This window comes from Oryx dammah, unplaced genomic scaffold (assembly GCF_014754425.2).
Source record: "Oryx dammah isolate SB20612 unplaced genomic scaffold, SCBI_Odam_1.1 HiC_scaffold_27, whole genome shotgun sequence".
Taxonomy (NCBI): domain Eukaryota; kingdom Metazoa; phylum Chordata; class Mammalia; order Artiodactyla; family Bovidae; genus Oryx; species Oryx dammah.
Genome location: NW_024070211.1, coordinates 114,934,170 through 114,955,174, shown reverse-complemented (window position 1 = coordinate 114,955,174; position 21,005 = coordinate 114,934,170). Strand labels below are relative to the sequence as shown.

General features: G+C 35.2%; 1 protein-coding gene and 1 pseudogene across 2 annotated transcripts in view; one reads left to right on the top strand and one right to left on the bottom strand.

Moving 5' to 3' along the window:
• The window catches only part of LNPK (lunapark, ER junction formation factor), a 98,947-nt gene that overhangs the window by 11,835 nt on the left and 66,107 nt on the right, over positions 1-21,005 (top strand). For both annotated transcript variants that reach the window (XM_040228205.1, XM_040228207.1), the window contains exons 5-6: positions 12,934-12,992; positions 16,806-16,846. In XM_040228205.1, coding sequence (XP_040084139.1) covers positions 12,934-12,992; positions 16,806-16,846 — 100 coding nt within the window. The remainder of the gene's footprint in view (positions 1-12,933; positions 12,993-16,805; positions 16,847-21,005) is intronic.
• On the bottom strand, positions 2-477 carry LOC120854297 (annotated as a pseudogene).

The following is a 21,005-nucleotide window of genomic DNA, read 5'->3' as shown; positions in this document are numbered from 1 at the left end:
ATTTTTTTCCTCCGAGGCATTTTATTTGTATGTATTACATCTCTAGAAAAAGAATCCAAGGATTTTCCCTCCTGTATGTTTTCGTCTTGCTTCTTTCATGGTCCATGATGCCAGCTGAGGTTGTCAGTACAATGAAACCAAACTTACGGGATAGGAGCAGGTTATTCTGCCATTTTTCTAGATCTTTGAGTTGTACATCAAATCTGGGGCTGATCACTCCACACTTATTTAGCCTGCCTGTGAGGTTCACAACAATTTTCCCAGCCCTGTGATCATCAGTGATTTCAAATTTGCCAATGTAACCATGCTTCATCATCACTGTTAGAAACCTGACGATGACTTTGGAGCACGGCCTAATAAGGACCTGGCGTTTGCCTCTCTTCTCGGCATTGTTGATACTCTTGAGAGCATCAGCCAGGACATTCATGCGCACCATTATGGCAGCACGGAAAGATGGCGGAAAGCCATACACTGTTTTTAAAAGTAAAAAATACTTAGTTTCTTTAAAAATGTTTGTTATTTTTTCCTGTTTGATCTCTCCACTCTTTGAGTATGAAACTTTGTTGTTCTTACTGTGTCCTTTTGCTTGTTCTGCATCAGCTACCTCTAGTATTTCTTGGCGTGTTACACTTCAGAGCTATTTCTCACTCTCTCACTCACATCTGTGACCTGGTTCTCTGCTGCAGTTTCTATTTCAGTGTGCTTGTCACTTTTGGAAGCATAGCCCAGTTATCCAACAAAGAACAGAATTGTCCTTCTGATTGATGACAGTCAAAAAAGCATGAAATAAAATATAGCAACCTGAGAGTGAATGTGGTAAATAGAAAGAAGAGTCACCACAGGACATTTTCTTTTGAGTGTAATGTGAGCTATTGCCCAAGCTTACCCCTGGACTTTTTTTCTTTGGAAACTTCTTTTTTTTTTTGAGTTTTTTTTCCCTTTGGAAACTTTTTTTTTTTTTGAGGTCTTAACCAGGTTTTGCTTAAAGAAATGGAGGCAGAAGAAGCAATAAAATGGATTGCTTCACTCTCATCACTGTCTGCATTGATTTTAAAGTTTAGACTTCTACCTAATAACTACAAGAAGTGACTGCTGTCTCTGCATTCCAAGCCAAATGCTTTTACTGGCAGAGAAGTTATAGATTTAGGACTGAGCATATATTGCCTAATCATAACTATTCCCAAATTATCTTTTATGATACAGTATCAATACTCAAGATTTTATTATGTCTTCTTCTTAGGATGTAATATGGAGGAACTTGGTGAGATTCCAGTCTATTGTTTTGCTGCTTTTCAGATTTGATAATATATTTATTTTTCTCTGATCTCTTTAACTGTTACTAAAACTGAAATTAAGGTGAACTGATTTCATAGGAATTATTAAGACTGCGTGCTCCATAGTGAGGGAAGGTTTGGGTTACAGTTAAATTTTTATATTTCTACATTATGCTGGCTGATAAATGCATTACCCTGGGAGCTGGCTCATTTTTTGAGTGAACAACCGTAAAGTTCATCTCTATCTTTAACTCTTCGAGCAACCTTATCAACTTTTATTTCTGGATACCTTATTCTTACAAGTTATACCTTTCTAGAAATTCCATTCAAAAGATCATTTCAGAGACCAGTTAGCATAAAATGTTGACTTCCCCATAGGATTTAACCATGTTTTCTTTCCCTGTATGTGTGTTTTCCTCTTAAAATGAATTTATGAGGGGGAGAATTTAAGCAAAGTAACTGAGGAAGGTGGTTTTGTGCTGTTTGCTATGTTTTCTTACTTTTCTGCTTGAAAACTGTTTGAGGATAGAGGTTTGATCTTATACTGATACAATTTTTATGCTTCTTTCCCACTTTCTCTTCTCCCAACAGATTGTGATATATTTTTCCTCAATCCCTCTAGATAGCAAAAAGACATAACTTGTAGCCTTTTGAAGAAAGTTAAAAGTTTGTTTCATGGACTTTAATAATAAAGTATCAAGTATAATTAAGTTCAGTTCAGTCCCTCAGTCATGTCCGACTATTTGCGACCCCATGGACTGCAGTACACCAGGCCTCCCTATCACAAACTCCCAGAGCTTATACTCAGACTCATGTGCATCAAGTTGGTGATGCCATCCAGCCATCTCATCCTCTGTCGTCCCCTTCTCCTCCTGCCCCAATCCCTTCCAGCATCAGGGTCTTTTCCAGTGAGTCAGTTCTTCGCATGAGGTGGCCAAAGTATTGGAGCTTCAGCTTCAGCATCAGTCCTTCCAATGAATATTCAGGACTGATTTCCTTTAGAATGGACTGGTTGAATCTCCTTGCAGTGCAAGGAACTCTCAAGAGTCTTCTCCAACACCACAGTTCAAAAGCATCAATTCTTCGGCATTCAGCTTTCTTTATAGTCCAACTCTTACATCCATATATGACCACTGGAAAAACCATAGACCTGACTAGACAGACCTTTGTTGGTAAAGTAATGTCTCTGCTTTTTAATATGCTGTCTAGGTTGGCCATAGCTTTTCTTCCAAGGAGCAGGCGTCTTTTAATTTCATGGCTGTAGTCACCATCAGCAGTGATTTTGGAGCCCTCACAAATAAAGTCTGTCTCATTTCTCCATCTATTTGCCATGAAGTGATGGGACCAGATGCTGTGATCTTAGTTTCCTGAATGTTGAGTTTTAAGCCAACTTTTTCACTCTCCTCTTTCACTTTCATCAAGAGGCTCTTTAGTTCTTCTTTGTTTTCTGCCGTAAGGGTGGTGTCATCTGCATATCTGAGGTTATTGATATTTCCTCTGGCAATCTTGATTCCAGCTTGTGCTTCCTCCAGCCCAGCATTTCTCATGATGTACTCTGCATAGAAGTTAAATATGCAGGGTGACCATATATAGCATTGATGTACTCCTTTCCCGATTTGGAACCAGTCTGTTCCATATCTAGTTCTAACTATTGCTTCTTGACCTGCATACAGATTTCTCAGAGGGCAGGTCAGGTGGTCCAGTATTCCCATCTCTTTAAGAATTTTCCACAATTTGTCATGATCCACATAGTCAAAGGTTTTGGCATAGTCAATATAATAAAGTATCTCTCATCAACTATAGTTGTAAAGAAGAAGGTATCTGAACATCTCTTGATATTTACTCAAGGAGACTACTTAGTTTTTGTAGCTAAGAAAATAATTTTGCAAGCATCCCTTTTATAATATTGATAGCTATTAAAACATTGATATTCACTTGATATAATTTTGTATTTAAAGAATTATGTACTGAGACATAATTAAGAGACAAATCCTATTCTTGGATAGGGAGATTTAGTATTGTAATGAGATTGGTTCTCCCTAAATTAGTCTAAAAATGTGTAATCACAATAAAAATACTAATGATACTTTAAAAATCTTGGTACACTTATTCCATAATTTTTAATGGAAAAATAAGCACATAAGAATGTCTTGAAAAATTTAGAAAAGGAGCAGAGGTCTACCAGGCTTCAGATGTATTATAAAATTTCATTAAGTAAAAGTTTGGTCTAAATAGAGACGCAGACCAAAGGAAGAGAAACACAAGAATCCAGAAATAAATCTCCAAAGGAATTTTTATTGCATATGGTTTTTATACATGATAAAGATAACATTTCAACTCATTGGGGGAAAATGGTGTTGAGTTATATCTCCCTTTCCATTATAAAATTAAAAAAATAAAGCTTGTATATATATGGAATTTAGAAAGATGGTAACAATGAACCTATATATGAGACAGCAAAAGAGACACAGATATAAAGAACAGACTTTTGGACTCTGTGGGAGAAGTTGAGGGTGGGATGATTTGAGAGAATAGCATTGAAACATGTATATTACCATATGTGAAATAGATGACCAGTCCAAGTTCGATGCATGAAACAGGGCACTCAGAGCTGTGCGCTGGGACAACCCAGAGGGATGGGATGGGGAGGGAGGAGAGGGTTCGGGAAGGGGGGACACATGTATACCCACGGCTGATTCATGTCAAAGTATGGCAAAAATCACCACAATATTGTAATTAGTCTCCAATTAATTAAAAAAATTCTACTCAACATTGTTTAATACAAAATTATTTTCTTAAAAAAAATAGAGCTTGTTCATTATACCAAAATAAATTATTTTTGTTTGTCTGAATGTGAAAATAACTCTTGCTAAAGCCTTTGATGATTAAATAAACGGACAAAACTGAGACCTGTATTTTTTCACTTTTAGCTTTATATATTGCTAAGTCTCATCTTAAAACATTTCAATAAATTGGATGGGTTTTGTGCAGTTGTTAGGAAGAAAGCACTTAAATTTGGCAAGAAGGACCAAATAAGTAAAAACTCCTTTGTATATGATGATTGCTGAAAAATCATCATAGAGATTTATGGAATGTTAATCCTTCAATAAAAATGAGGAAGGTTTATGTTGTTTGAGTTTTAGACATTCTGCTGCATTTTAACTTTTATCATTTTTAACTTTAATACAGTAAAAACACTGAATATGAAGGATTTAAAATGTTTACTGAATCTAAGGTGTAATTCTGTTTTATTGAAACTCTAATTTTTCATGTTAGAGCACCTTTATAAATTTACAGTGCAAGTCACTGATAATATTCAACAGAAAATCATGCTGACTGACTTTTCAAATAACATCAGGTTCATTCAGAAAGGAACAACAGAAATAATTTAATGAATCTGAGTTAAGGGATTTTAGTATGTCTTAGTATTACTATCTTAGAACTGATTGTATATATGAACTTAACTGATTTTCTGTACTAATTTTGTATTCAACCATAATATTTGTCTTATTTCTTTTAAAACTTTTACTTTTTGACCCTTTTTATTTTGTATTAGGGTGTAGCCAACTAAATATTATGATAGTTTCAGGTGAACAGTTTCTAATAAATATTTTAGTTGATTCTTTGAGAGTTTACAAGTATGCAATCTTATTAGCAATAATTTTACCACCTCCTTTAAAATTTTTTTACTCTTTTCAGATTTTTTTCCCCCTCTTTCCTAATTGTGTTGGCTAATACTTGCAGGACAGTGTTAACTTACAGAGAAAATAGTTGTCATCCTTGACTTGGTCTTTGGGAATGCTTCTAATTTCCCCAGTGGGCATTATTCTGACTTTTGGTTTGAGATGTATATTTTATGTTAAGGAATTTTCTAGCTTTCTGTATTTTTTTAGCTTTTTTAAAGAAAGTTTATTAAATTTTGTTAAATGCTATTTCATCATCTATGGAGATAGCCAGATAATTTTTCATCTTACACCTCTTGATATGATAGATTATATTAAATATTGAATTCAAATGCTAAAATATTGATTTCTAGGAAAATTTCTACTTTCTTAGTTGCAGTCATTTTGTAAAAAATTAGAAAGCTTTTCTTTCTTTTTAAACGGTCTGTAACAGTTTAAATAGTACTGGCAGTATTTGTCCTTTACAGGTTCAGTAGTATTCCATTTGAAATCTTCTGGGCTTCATGTTTTTTGATAGCGGCTAGCTCTTAACAACTTTTAAAATTCAATAGTAGTTAATTTTTTAGGCTTTCTCTCTCTTCCAAGGTTACTTTTGTTAATCATTCTACAGTTTTAAAATATATTTGCAGTGTTGTAATAGTAGTAATCACTGTCTCTGATTGATTTTTAAAATCTTCCTTGTAGCTATGATTGTTGCTTCCTTATTGTTTCTTATTTTGTATATTTGTAATTGTTTTTTGATTGGATTGTTTTTATTAGCTGTTTTATTCCAAAGAACAAGCTTAAAAAATGACTTATTATTATTTTTTCACACTTAGGTTTACTTTATTCTTGTTACTCAAAATTAATGCTTCAATATATTTATTTTCATCTTTATTTCTTAACACAATACACGATGCATATATTTGAGGCCATGGTATTTTCTGACTGTTTTAGTTTTATCCCACAGGACTTAATATGTAGTGATGTGTATTTGCTTTGGTTATTTTAAAACATGATTGCATTTTTTTTAAGTTTTTGTAATTTAAGGGTTATTTCTAGGTGGCAGGGTGTGTTTGTATGTTTGTTTTTTTTGCTTATTATTATTTATTATTTGGCTTAGTTATTTTTTTCACAATAATAAAAGATGTTATCAGTTTTCACAATCAATAGTCAGACAAAAAAATAAAAGATAGTCACAGTTGTAAGCCATAATGGGAACATGATTAATCTAACAGTATAACATAATTACATACAATTTGGAAGATCAAGCAGAGTGATGTAAGTGAAAGTGCATACATGCACATGTTTTCATCCACCCAGCCAGTCTGTGTCTTCTGGTTGATACATTTAATCCATTTACATTTAAGGTAATTATTGATCTGTATGATCCTGTTACCATTTACTTAATTGTTTTGGATTTATTTTCTGTAGGTCTTTTCCTTCTCTTGTGTTTCCTGCCTAGAGAAGTTCCTTTAGCATTTGTTGTAAAGCTGGTTTGGTGGTGCTGAATTCTCATAACTTTTGCTTGTCTGGAAAGCTTTTGGTTTCTCCATCAAATCTAAAGGAGAGTCTTGCTGGGTGGAGTATTCTTGGTTGTAGGTTGTTCCCTTTCATTGCTTTAAATATGTTGTGCCATTCCCTTCTGGCTTGTTTCTGTTGAGAAATCAGCTGATAGCCTGATGGGAGTTCCCTTATATGTTATTTGTCGTTGCCCCCTTGTTGCTTTTAATATTTTATCTTTAACTTTTGTCAGTTTGATTACTGTGTGCCTTAATGTGTTCCTCCTTGGGTTTATCCTGCCTGGACTCTGTGCTTCCTGGACTTTCCTTTCACATGTGAGGGACGTTTTCAGCTATTATCTCTTCAAATATTTTCTTTTTTTTTTTTTTTAATTTATTTATTTTTTATTTTACTTTACAATTCTGTATTGGTTTTGCCATACATTGACATGAATCCACCACGGGTGTACATGCGTTCCCAAACCTGAACCCCCCTCCCACCCCCCTCCCCACAACATCTCTCTGGGTCATCCCCGCGTACCACCCCAAGTGTGCCATATCCTGCATCGGACATAGACTGGCAATTCGATTCTTACATGATATTATACATGTTTCAATACCATTCTCCCAAGTCATCTCACCCTCTCCCTCTCCCACTGAGTCCAAAAGTCCGTTATACACATCTGTGTCTTTTTTGCTGTCCTGCATACAGGGTCATCATTGCTATCTTTCTAAATTCCATATATGTGTGTTAGTATACTGTATTGGTGTTTTTCTTTCTGGCTTACTTCACTCTGTATAATTGGCTCCAGTTTCATCCATCTCATCAGAACTGATTCAAATGTATTCTTTTTAACGGCTGAGTAATACTCCATTGTGTATATGTACCACAGCTTTCTTATCCATTCATCTGCTGATGGACATCTAGGTTGTTTCCATGTCCTGGCTATTATAAACAATGCTGCGATGAACATTGGGGTACATGTGTCTCTTTCAATTCTGGTTTCCTCAGTGTGTATGCCCAGCAGTGGGATTGCTGGGTCATAATCTTCAAATATTTTCTCAGGTCCTTTCTTTCTTTCTTCTTTCTCTGGGGTCCCTATAATGTGAATGTTGGTGTGTTTAATGTTGTCCACTAGGGCTTCGCTGGTCACTCAGCTGGTAAAGAATCTGCCTGCAATGAGGGAGAGCTGGGTTCGATTCCTGGGTTGGGAAGATCCCCTGGAAGAAGGCAAAGGCTAACCACTCCGGTATTTTGGCCTAGAGAATTCCATGGACTGTATAGTCCATGAAGTCACAGAGTCGGACACCGCTGAGTGACTTTCACTTTCAGAGATCTCTTAGACTGTCTTCATTTCTTTTCATTCTTTTTTCTGTATTCTGTTCTGCAACAGTAATTTCCACCATTCTGTCCTCCAGGTCATTTATCTGTTCTTCTGCTTCAGTTATTCTGCCATTGACTCCTTGCAACCCACTCCAGTATTCTTGCCTGGAAAATTCCATGGACGGAGGAGCCTGGCAGGCTACAGTCCATGGGGTTGCAAAGAGTCAGACACTACTGAGCGACTTCACTTTTCTTCAATATATTATTCATCTCTGTTTGCTCTTTATTTCTTGTAGGTCTTTGGTAAACATTTATTGCATCTTCTCCATTGTTTTCCCAAGCTCCTGGATCATTTTCTGAATGATCATTATTCTGAATTCTTTTTCTGGAAGGTTGCCTATCTCTATTTCATTTAATTGTTTTTCTGGGATTTTATCTTGTCCTTTCATCTGGGAGATAACTTTCTGCTTTTTCATCATGGTTAACTTTCTATAATATGGTTTTTGTTTTAGCTGCTGTGGAACTGTGCTTCTTCCTTCTGCCCTCTGATGGATGAAGCTAAGAGGCTTGTGTTAGCTTCCTGATGGGAGGGACTGGCAATGGGAAAAACTGGGTCTTGCTCTGGTGGGCAGGACCTTGCTCAGTAAAGCTTTAATCACATTATCTTCTGATGAGTGGGGTTGCACTCCCTCCCTGGTAGTTGTTTGGCCTGAGGCGACCCAGCCCTGGGGTCTAGAGAGTTTATGCCAAGAGGGACCTTCCTGACCTGCTGCTGCCAGTGTCCCTGTGGTGAGGTCCTGCCGACCCAGGCCTCCACAGGAGACCCTTCAGCATGAGCAGGTGGTTTTGGTTCAGTCTCCTGTGGGATTACTGCCACTTTCCTTTGGGTCTTGGTACATGCAGGATTTTGTTTGTGCTTTTCAAGACTGAGTCTCTCTTTCTCCCAGTCCAATAGAAGTCCTATAATCAAATCTCCCTGGCCTTCAAGGCCAGATTTCTTGGGGATTCCCAGTCCCTTTGTCAGATCCCCAGGCTGTGCAGCCTGACATGGGGTTCAGAACCTTCACAACAGTGGGAAAGCTTCTTTGGTATTACTGTTCCCCAGTCTGTGGGTCACCCACCCAGTGGGTGTGGGGTTTGGTTTCATTGATGTGCTGCTCCCACTGTCTTGCTGTCGCTTCTTTGTCTTTGGACGTGGCGTATCTTTTTCTGGTGAGTTCCAGTGTCCTCCTGTCACGGTTGTTCAACAGTTAGTTGCTAGTTTTTTGCTTTCGCTGGAGGAGATGAGCACACATGCTTCTGCTCCGCCATTTTGAACTGAGACCCTATTTCTAGTTTTAATGTATTTCTTTCCGAGCATGTTGTTTAATAATATTTCTGCTTCTTTGATCTTATTGAGACTTTTTGGCGGCATGCTGTTTGGTTACTTGCTGTGTTTCGTGAATACCTAAAGATAATGTTTTTTCCCGTGTACACAGAATTTGATATTATCAGTCAAAATGACCTTGCTATGTTATATAGGTCTTCTGTATCCTAATAACAATGTACTTTTACTTCTCACTATATTTCCTTTAGTTTTCCTTTATGAGTGTTGATGCTTTTCTATTTGATGAGTAGATATTCCTAAACTGAAAGCACATCCTTTAAAAATACTTTTTACTTTGAAATAATCACAGATTCATAGAAAATTAGAAAAAATAGATATACAAGCAGGTCCTGTCTCTCCTTCACCTAGCTTCCCCAGTGGTTACATCTTGCATGACTATAGTTAAATAACACAGCTGGATATCATTATTGGTTCAATTCATAGAGCCTATTGAGATTTCACTAGTTTTGCATATGCTTATTTGTGTGCATGTATTTTATATTTGTTTAGTTTTATCGTATGTGTAGCTTCATATAACTACCCCACAATTTAGATCCAGAATTGTGCAGAGTTCCTTTTTGCTTCCCCTTTATAGTCATACCAGTTCTCTTCCACCTGCCCCATTCCTAACCCCTGCCACCCCAATCTGTTTTCCATCTCTATAATTTTATTTCAAGAATATTATAAAGTAGGATCACATACTATGTAACCTTTTGGAATTGGCTTTTTAAACTCAGCATATTCTTGAGATCCATCCAAAATGTTATATTCCTGTGATCCATTCAAAATGTTAAGTATAACAATAATTCCTTTTTATTGCTGAGTAGTATTTCATGGCATTAATGTAGCACAGTTTGTTAGTCATATTCTTGTTGAAGGACATTTGGATGTTTTCCAGTTTTTGGCTCGCACAAATGAGGCTTCCATGAATATATATGTACAGGTTTTTGTCTGAATGTAAGTTTTCATTTCTCTGGTGTATATACCTGAGTGTAATGTCAGAGGCACATGTAAATAAATACATGTTTACTTTTATAAGAAATTGCTGAACTTTTTTTCAGAGTGTGTGTGTGTGTCTGTATTCAGTCGTTTAGTTGTGTCGGACTCTTTGTGACTCCATGGACTGTAGCTTGCCAGGTTCCTCTGTCCATGGAATTCTTCAGGCAAGGATACTAAAGTGAATTGCCACTCCCTTCTCCAGGGGATCTTCCCAACCCAGGGACTGAATCTGGGTCTCCTACATTGCAGGCAGATTCTTTTCCATCTCAGCCAACAGGTTTTTTTTTTTTTTTTTTTTCAGAGTAGAGGTACCTTTTTACACTTTCACTATTATGTTTAAGTGATCTAGTTTCTCTGCATCCTTGCCAGCATTTGGTATTATCACTATTTTCTAATTTGATCGTTCTGATAGGTGTGTATTGATAGATCCCTATGGTTTTAACTCACCTTTCCCTGATGGCTGTAATGTTGAACATCTTTTCATGTGTTTATTTTCGATTTGTATCATCTTCTCAGTGAAATTTCTATTCATCTGCTGTCTGATTTTCTAATTGATTTATTAGTCTTTTTGCTGTTGAGTTTTGAAAGTTCTTTATGTATTTTAGATAGAAGTTTTTTGTTGGATATATGGTTTGTAAATATTTTTTCCCAGTCTGTAGTTTGTCTTTTCATCCTTATAAAGGGTTTTTCACAGAGCCAAATTTATTATTTACAGTTTTCCTTTTATGGATTGTGCTTTTGTTATCAAGAACCTCTCTGTAACAGACTCACAGACTTAGGGAAAGAGCTTATGTTTGAGAGGGGGAAGGATGGGGGAAGGGATACCTAGGGAGTTTGGGATGGGCATGTACACATTGCTATATTTAAAATGGATAATCAACAAGGACCTACTGTGTGGCACGTGGAACTCCGCTCAATGTTACGTGGTAGCCTGGATGGTAAGGGTGGATTTGGGGGAGAGTGGATATCTGTATGTGTATGGTGGAGTCCCTTCACAGTTCACCTGAATGTATCACAACACCGTTAATGGCTATACCTCAATGCAAAATAAAAAATTAAAAAAAAAAAAAACAACTCCCCTGTAGCTGTAGGTCTTGAAGATTTTCTTCTTTATTTGCTGTGCCTTTTTTCTTCTAACATTTTACATTTAAGTTCATAATCCATTTTGAGCCTGTTTTTAAATATAAGATGTGAGGTTCCATCTTTGAGGGTTGTGAGTTGTATGTTTAACCTTTTTTTTCATCTCCCTTCCCTTGATAAAGAAGGCCAGTGTCTTTTTTTTTTTTATTACTAGGGTAGTTGTCCAAGTACTATATAGGAATCTGCTGCTGGTTATTTTGGTGTTTTCATATCATAAAAATAAATTGTCATAGTACAAAAAACATGTACAAGTTATCTGTTGCTATGTAACAAATTGCCCCAGAACTTTGTAGCTTAACAAATGTTTATTTTCTCTTTCAGTTCTTGAGGTACAGAATGTGGGAGCAGCTTATTAGCTGGGTGATGGTTCTGGCCCAGGGTCTTTTTTCATATATAAATTGCAGTTAAGCTATTGGCTGGGGCTACAGTCATCTCAAGGCTTAACTAAGGCTGGAGAATTTACTTCTAAGCTCACACATGTAGTTGTTGGCAGGCCTCAGCTCCTTCCTGGCTGTTTGCCAGAGACCTCTGTTCTCATGAAATGGGCTTTTCTATAGAGTTCCCTGAAGGTCTTCATGTCATAGCAGCTGGCTTCTCTCAGAGTGAGTAATCCAAGAGAGAAAGATAGCAAGCTGAAGAGGAGGCCTGAGATGGAAACTGTGTGTTTTTATAACCTAATCTTGAAGTGACATGCTATTACTTCTGTCATATGCTATTGGTCACACAGACCAACAGTGGTGAGAGCGGGCTACATAAAGTTCAGAGTTGTGAACTCCAGGAGACAGAGTTCACTGGTGATGACCTTGTAGGCTGATTCCTAAGAATAGCAATGATATATTTCAGAGTGAAGAACTAGTTTTCATACTTATTATTTGAATTTACATTTAGATACAATGTATTTCTTTTATAAAATGATAATGTTTGTATACTTATTCTGATATGTTCTATGGAGAAAGGAATTTTGGTTTATTTACATTGAATTTAAGAGATGGTCTGGACAAGTCTGTGATTAGGATCATTCTTCGATTTTCTTTTAATTCTCTTAATATCATTTGATGTCTTACTAATGTAAAGCCTAAATAATTACTCACAAAATTTATGAAAGGAGATGTTTAGCTAAATTTACTTGTCAATTATTTATTTGATTATAATATTTTATTTTATCTCAAGATAGCTTGTTTGGTAAAGTTCCCTCTAATATTCAATAACAGGGAAGGAGTATCAACTTACATTTGTATAATGCTCTGGATTTGTAAAATGTGTTTTTCCTAATGTATAGAAATAGATAAAGTTTTAGAGTTCATGCTTACCTAGTAAGAAGGAATTTTATAATTTGTTCTTAATCTTTTGGAGGATTCATAGATCCGTTTGAGAATGAGAAGGGCAGTGGTTTCTCCAGAGAAATGCACTTAGGTGCACAAAAGCAATTTCACAATTTGGAGGGACCATCAGGAGGTCCATGAATTTTAGATTGAGAATTCCTCCTTTGAAAGCACAGGTAGATTTCTGGTGACTTCTGAAAGGAGTGCTTTTTTATTTTCAAAATACAAAGGGAAACATTGTCTCTGACTGTAATTAGAAATGTGTATTTGTTTTCATTTAATGTGGCTTCTAATTCATGTATCCTAATTATGGTTTTTGTTTCTGATTTTTGCTTCTTCTGTAGCATCTGGAGCATAAGAACAGTACTTATTTTCTTCTTTTCCAAGAGAACAGAAAGAAATAGTAAGTTTAATTTTGAAGTTTTTGTAAATACTTTTTAAAAACCCATCTTATATGGTACATTGGTTTGTAATTGAATGACAGGTTATGAAATGGTATACTGAAATGACAGGGGTAAATATTGAGAAGTTGTTCACTTTAAAGCATAAGAAAGTTTATGAATGATCAAACTGGTTCTGTTTTTCAGTTGTATTATTTCTGTCTTGTCCATTTAGAATTTTTTTTTACTCAATACACAAAATAAGTCATTTCTTTAGATGAAGAGAAATTATACTGGTTATCTTTATAGAAAATTTATGTTATTAGGGAGTAAAATACAGTTAAACATCTTTTGATTTATTCTATTAGTTGCATCTATTCCTTTCAGTCTCACAGTAGTGTGGAATGTATTATTACCAAAACACAAAGCATTGTGCTTTTTATGCATTGACAGTATAATTATACTAAAAGAATATACATATATATTGACTACCATGCTAACTATTCATTATGATATTCCCAACACACAGAGAAGCAATGTCAGAAAAATTAGAACATTTAAAATGGGATATCTCATCATAGCAGAATTTCTTCATAAAAATAAAAAGTGAAAATGGAACTTCAAAGTAGGTTTTTCTGTGGCTTATTTCTGAAGTAAAGATAGCTATTTACCAGTTGTGAGTTAATTAAATTATGTAATTGCAGCAGATGAAAAAAATGTATTTAGGGAAAATACTTGCTTGGCTAGTAGCCTTTTTAGCAAGAACAATTGGTTGAAGAGTTAAGAACACTGGAAGCAACATAGTTCATTTAAAAACAAGACAGATGATTTCAAGTGATTGTCAGTTGGCTCTTTTTTTTTTTTTTGGCCACACTATTTGGCTTGTGGGATCAGTCCCCTGATCAGAGATTGAACCTGGACCATTGCAGTGAAAGTGCTGAGTCCTAACCACTGGATGGCTAGGGAATTCCCTGTCATTGGTTCTTGATGAGTTGACAGATGTTACTGATATAGCTCAATTGTAGTTAGTTTACTTGAGGCGTCAGTACTGAACTTGATGTGACTAAAGAATTAGCCTCTGTAAACAGTCTGTGTAGAACATGCTGGGAGAGAATATTTTTAAAGAAGTTGAAAAAGCACTAATGTAATACAACCTGAAGTGGACTCTGCTGAGATTCATTTACAACTGTTGGTGGTAAAAATATGTGTGAAGCAGAAAAAGGCTTAGTGGATTCATTTACAAAGCTCATGAAACTGTGAGGTGTTTAAATTCTGTGGTTATTCACTTTGTTACTCAACAGCAGATATCAATACTTGCAAAGCATATTTGAACCTGTCATGGGTTATTGAACTCTAATAGTCAATGGGGAACTTCATGTGCTCTCACAGACTTAATCATCATCAGTTATGTGATCTTTTATCAGAAATAGAAGTGAGGGGACTTCCCTGGTAGCCCAGTGGTTAAGAATCTGCCTTGTAATGTAAGGGGTGCAGGTTCAATTCCTAGTTGGGAAACCAAGATCCCATTTGCCACGGAGCAATTAAGCCCATGCACTGCAACTACTAAGCCTGCAAGCCACAACTAGGGAGTCTGTGCCGCAAAAAAGGATCCTGCATGATTCAGTGAAGATCCTGCGTGCCACAACTAAGACCTGACACAGTCAAATAAATAAATAAAAGAAATAGAAGCAGTTGGATGGATTAGTAATAGTAGTAAAATTTTATTATGATATTTTGAACTCGGCCAGGATCGAAATGTTTCTGAGGCAGACTGCCTTTAATCACTGTGAATGAACTGAGCTTTGGAAATTAGGTCTTACAGACTTGATAATGGTTCTTAATGAACTCAGCCTAACATTACAAGGTGAAACAGTCCTCATATGTGAAATCTATAGTGCTATAAAAGTGATTTAGAAAGCAAATAACAATTTAATGACAAAAAGTAATTTTTAAAAAGTGCTATGAAAAGTTGAGATTTCCATTCCTACACAGATTTGTAGCAGATACATAATATGAGCTCAAACTGCAGTTCCAGCAGTATTTTTCACACCTCATGCGAGTACAAAGGAAATTTCCATATTTCAAAATCCATTTAACTGAAAGTGATTAATTTGCAGTGACATAATAAAGACAAATATCAAGAGAAGAAATTAAAGAATTTTATAAATGCCTTTCACACAGTGAATATGCTCAGTTAAAATCATGTGGTTATCAATTGATTTAAATATTTAGCAGCACCTATCTGTGTGAAAAAATTTTCAAAAATAAAATGTATAAAATCTCATTACAGATAAACTAACAGATTGACTTTTCCAATCAGTTTTGGTGGTAGGGGATACTAATTTTGAGTCTCAATTAAGTGAAATGTTATTCCCCCACCTACCTCCTAAAATTTTTCTTTTCATTGGTAGACCTATGTTACGAACAGTTGACCACGATTATTATTATATTTGAATTTTGTCATTAAAAGTTTTGTGGAAATTCATTTACTCTTTTGCTTTAAAATTACCTACTTAATTTTGCCTTTTGGCTCATAAAGCCATTTACTGTCTGGCCCTTTATAGAAAAAGTTTGCTGATCTCTGCGTTAGAGGCTAAATATTTGGCTTGGTCTTATCTAAGTAAAGATGATTGTTCTCTTTAAAGATGTCAGCAGTTTTTTTCTCCTTTCAGTAATAAGTCAGCTATAACATTAAAGACTACTTAATACATTTTGGAAAAAATGTAGTAAAATCATCTTTTCAGAAGTTTATATTTCTTTGAATTTTTATGTAAATAATATTATTTGAATTGATATTTAGATGTTTGCTACTCCAAAACTTCAATGAAGAGATAATTTTGTAAGTAAATTTAATGAAAAATAAAGAACAATTATTTAAATTCTGTTTGGTAAAATTTTTTAAAATTAATTTATTTTTTAATTGAAGGATAATTGCTTTACAGAATTTTGTTGTTTTCTGTGAAACCTCAACCTGAATCAGCCATAGCTATACATATATCCCTTCCCTTTTGAACCTCCCTCCCATCTCCTTCCCCATCCCACCCCTCTAGGTTGATACAGAACCCCTGTTTGAGTTTCCTGAGCCATACAGCAAATTCCCATTGGCTATCTATTTTACATATGGTGGTAAAATGTTTAAATCAAGTTTTAAGTCTCTTCTTTCTCACTGGGATAGTATGCTAGTTCAATATTTCTAGAGAAAAACTAGAAACCTAAAATAAATTTGTAAAGCAGATACTGATGTTCATAAATTACATAAATTATATCCTTTGAAATGATTGTTTATGTTCTACCAATGCAACCTAACTAAGCATGCAAATCTTGGAAAAGTTTAATTTTTGAAAAGTAATTAGTATCATCTTCCTTTCCAAGTCCCTCCTCAGGTGTAATACTATAGGTTTTCAAAGGTTTTCTTTTTAGTGCTCATTTTCTTGAGATCAAATAGCTTAATAAAATGTTTTTTCCTTATAAATAAAGAGAACATTTTTATTACCAATGTATAAAAAGAGAATCGGTGGGATGTTGAAGGAGAAATGATAAAAAGTAATGTTTCTGAAAATATTTTAAAAAATATATTTTTTTACATTTGGGAAAAGTGTTTTATTCTATGTAAAGTCCATTTTTTCCCAGCTGAGCTTGTAGTATATAATATAGGCAAACATAAAATATATGTGGGTAAAGATGAGATAACTTCTGTCTGTACAGATCAGTGAGAAATCCTAAAATGAGAACGTTTTCTTGCAGTTGCTTAATGTATATCATTTGACATGATTTTTTTCCTGTATCTTAAGCATCTTAGTATCTGATTTAGTTTTGGTTTAAATCTTGTTTTCTAGATGAAGCATTGGATGATTTAAAATCCCAGAAGAAAAAAATAGTAAGTTAACTTTTATTTAAGTTAATTTGTATAAAGCTAATGAATTAAGGACTGAATAATTAATGTTTATATGCTGAAAGTAATGACTCTCCAAGGAACACGTATGCTTTTAAATAGCAGTTTAATGGTGAAGCTAAATTATGAATATTTTTGCTAGTAAATAATGATTGACAGGAAAAAGCAGTTAGATGGACTTATGAGATTCTCAGAGTCCATATCAGTTGGAAGCTGAGAAGTTAGTAAATGAATCATTTTGAAGCACTAAATAAGGCAGAGGGGTAAAAAGGTGAATATCTAGATTTATTATTAGGGCCAAAAAAGGACCAAACATTATGTCAGTTCTCAGATTTTTTTGACATAATAAGGCTAAGAGAGAGGGGAATCAAGAGGATTGGTTATAAAAGAAATTTAACAATGAAAAAAGAAAAATAACCCTAAAGAAAAGGTGGGGGTGGGGAAGAGAATATTTCTTATTTGATTTCTTCCATTGTCTGTCAGCAGTTCTAATTACATGGGCATCTATTGTGGGGCCAGTTAATGCATCCTTCAGATGGGTTGGAAAGACAAGGACCAAGGGAGAGGAAGGACTTCAGATATTTATAAGTTGATATTTATTAGTTTTACTAAGTGAATTGGACTTGGTGTTTGACTTGAATTTACATATACTTTTTTCACATAATTATTTTTGAAATATAAAAATGATAGTTGACAGGAGTATCATGTTATATGGAAACTTAATGATACTTAATCATATGCAAAATCAATTTAATGTAATTTAGTGTAACGTCTAGCTGAGCTATTTAAAATTCTAAAAGCTGATGCTATTAAAGTGCTGCATTCAATATGCCAGCAAATTTGGAAAACTCAGCAGAGGCCACAGGACCGGGAAAGGTCTGTTTTCATTCCAATCCCAAGAAGGACAGTGCCAAAGAATGTTCAAACTACCATACAGTTGCTCTTATTTCACATGCTAGCAAGATAATGCTCAAAATCCCTCAGGCTAGACTTCAGCAGTATGTGAACTGAGAACTTGCAGTTGTACAAGCTGGATTTAGAAAAGGCAGAAGAACCAGTGATCAAATTGGCAGCATCCGTTGGATCATAGAGAAAGCAAAAGAATTCTAGGAAAACATCTATTTCTGCTTCATTGTCTCTGCTAAAGCCTTTGACTGTGTGGATCACAACAAAGTGTGGAAAATTCTTAAAGAGATAGGAGTACCAGACCACCTTACCTGCCTCCTGAGAAACCTGTATGCAGGTCAAGAAGTGACAGTTAGAACTGACTGGTTCATAATTGGGAAAGGAGTATGACAAGGCTATATATTGTCATCCTCCTTATTTAACTTATATGCAGAGTACATCATGTGAAATGCTGGGCTGGGTAAATCAGAAGGTGGAATCAAGATTGCCAGGAGAAATAGCAGCATCAGATATGCAAATGATACCACTCTAATGGCAGAGAAGAACTAAAGACTGTCTTGATGAGGATGAAAGAGGAGAGTAAAAAAGGTGGCTTGAAACTCAACATTAAAAAAAGTTAAGATCATGGCATCTGGTCCCATCACTTCATGGCAAATAGAAGGGGAGAAAGAGGAAGCAGTAACAAACTTTATTTTCTTGAGCTCCAAAATCACTGCGACTGGTGACTTCAGCCATGAAATTAAAAAATGCTTGCTCCTTGGAAGAAAAGCTGTGACAAACCTAGATAGCCTGTTAAGGAGCCAGAGACATCACTTTGCTGACAAAGGTCAGTGTAGTCAAAGCTATGGTTTTTCTATACCATAAAAGAAGTTGGACCAAAAAGAAGGCTGAGCACTGAAGAATTGATGCTTTCAAACTGTTGCTGAAGAAGACTCTTGAGGGTCCCTTAAACTGCAAGGAGACCAAACCAGTCAATTCTAAAGGAAATCAACCTTAAATATTCATTGAAAAGACTGAGGCTGAAGTCGAAGCTCCAATAGTTTGGCCGCCTGATACGAAGAACTGACTCATTGGAAAAGACCCTGATTGAAGGAAAGATTGAAGGCAAAAGGAGAAGAGCGAGGGTGTCAGAGGAGAAGATGGTTGGATGACATCACCGGCTCAATGGACATGAATTTAAGCAAACTCAGTGAGATAGTGGACGACAGAGGAGCCTGGTGTGCTGTAGTCCATGGAGTGGCAAAGAGTCAGACACTACTTAGCGACTGAACAACAACAATGTAATAAGTAACAATTATGGATGAAACTAATAAAAGTTATGAAGGTTAAGGTTGATGTTAAAAATTGTTCTGTGAATTGATAAGAAAAGACACTAGTCAAGGGATTTATGTACCTGAAAAATAAAGAAGCTTTAATTTTGAAAGGATTCCTTAATCTTTTTTGTTTGATGTCTCTCAGTGTTCTGTGAGGTATTTATCAAAATTGCATTGACATTTTTGATGGTCCTAAATTGAGTTGTAAACATATTCCCACTGTATCTTATTATATTTCTGGCATTTTGTGTGTTATGGAACAGCCAGAAGTTCAAAATGAGGAAATGCCAACGATTCTCAATAATATAGAAGTTGTGATATGATTAGTTTGGTTTGCTGATGTGATGAAGAAGATCTGATAGTGCTGATGAAAGCCAAGCCCTACTTGTACCAAAATGGAGAAATACTGATTAACATAGAAAAGGCAAAGAGGAAGACAAAAGAAAAAAGGAAAAAAGAAAAGTTCTAAGTGATGAGAAGTTGATTCAATGTCAGTGGAATTACATGACCAGAAAACAGAATCTTAGAGAACATATATGACTGGGGAAGAATTCTCAGTAGAGGAACAGAACAGACTTAGAAAATTCTATGAGAGATCTTAAATAACCCTTGATGGAACCGCAAAATAGAAAATGTGCATCTAGGTCTGCCAGTTGGGAAATTCAGTTCAAAGTTCAATTGTTTGGTATGTATAAATGGTTTATGAGGCATCAATATTACAGAATAGTTCAGAATGGCATTTCTCTTGCAGTATGATTAGAGAAAAATAAGTTGGCTGCACTCTAAGGGAACACAATTTATGTTGAATTGATTGTTGCAGGTTACAGTACTGTTGCGATTGGGAACTAGTCCCTTGTCTTTAATGCCCAAGCTCTCAACAGAGATGCTTTGTTTCAGAAGTACTTTATACTTTGTTTAGAACAATGGGTGTTAAAAGGGTGAATTTGTAAGGAGTACAGTGTTAGCTAATGATTGTACTGGTAATGAGAGGAGAAAGAAGGGACATTGCTTTTCAGCGAAAACAAAATGTAACCAAATGTTTTACCCTACATTTATAGCTTTAAATATACTGACATGACAAATAACTATTAGTTTAAAACTACCCAACTCTTAACTCTTTCATTAAAAAAATTAATACAAATTGTATTTACTGCTTGACGTTTTATTGAAGGTGGTTTCCTCAGGGATGCATCTCTTTAATCTGGATAGATCTGTAATGTAATTTGAAATTTGTGAAAGTGTAATTTGTAACAGTAAACATGAATTATCAATTGATTAAAAATTACTTAGAAAGGAAAATGAGTAAGAACAGTCTTTTAAAACAATGTTTTAAATCTAAGGACTTATCTAAGTATTTACTTACTAAAATAAAGCTAGGGATTAATCTTTAGTTACCTAAAAAGTCTCCCAAGTCTAGATGTGAACATTTTGCCACTCACATATTTTGTGGTCTTTTTTTTTTTTAAACTTTTAGTTTAAAAAAATATCACTGTTCAACAGATAATCCATCTGTATCCATGAGCATTCCATTAAAACAGTTCAAAGGCAAAATCCAGCAAAACATGAGTCAAAATGACCTCTTTAAGTGGCTTCATGAAAATTCTGTGCTTTTTTTCTCAGTAGTACAGATATTTCTGTGTGGTAAGTCTTTCCTGGCATTTCTCAGGCAATTTATATTTTTCCAAGTCCTGAGGAGAATTGTTTGAGAAATTGGGAACATGGGAAGAAGTATTATAATTCTCTGAGAATTAAAACTTAACAATCACTACAAATGTTACTGGTTCAAAAGAATCCACTGCCAATTGAAAGCAGGAGCAAAAACAGCTGACATGCTGAGCTGTATAATGTGGACATTTCAGGTAACAGGACAGAAGCACATAGAAGAGAAGTGGCACAATCTACTTAGTCTTGCTTTTGTGGCCATG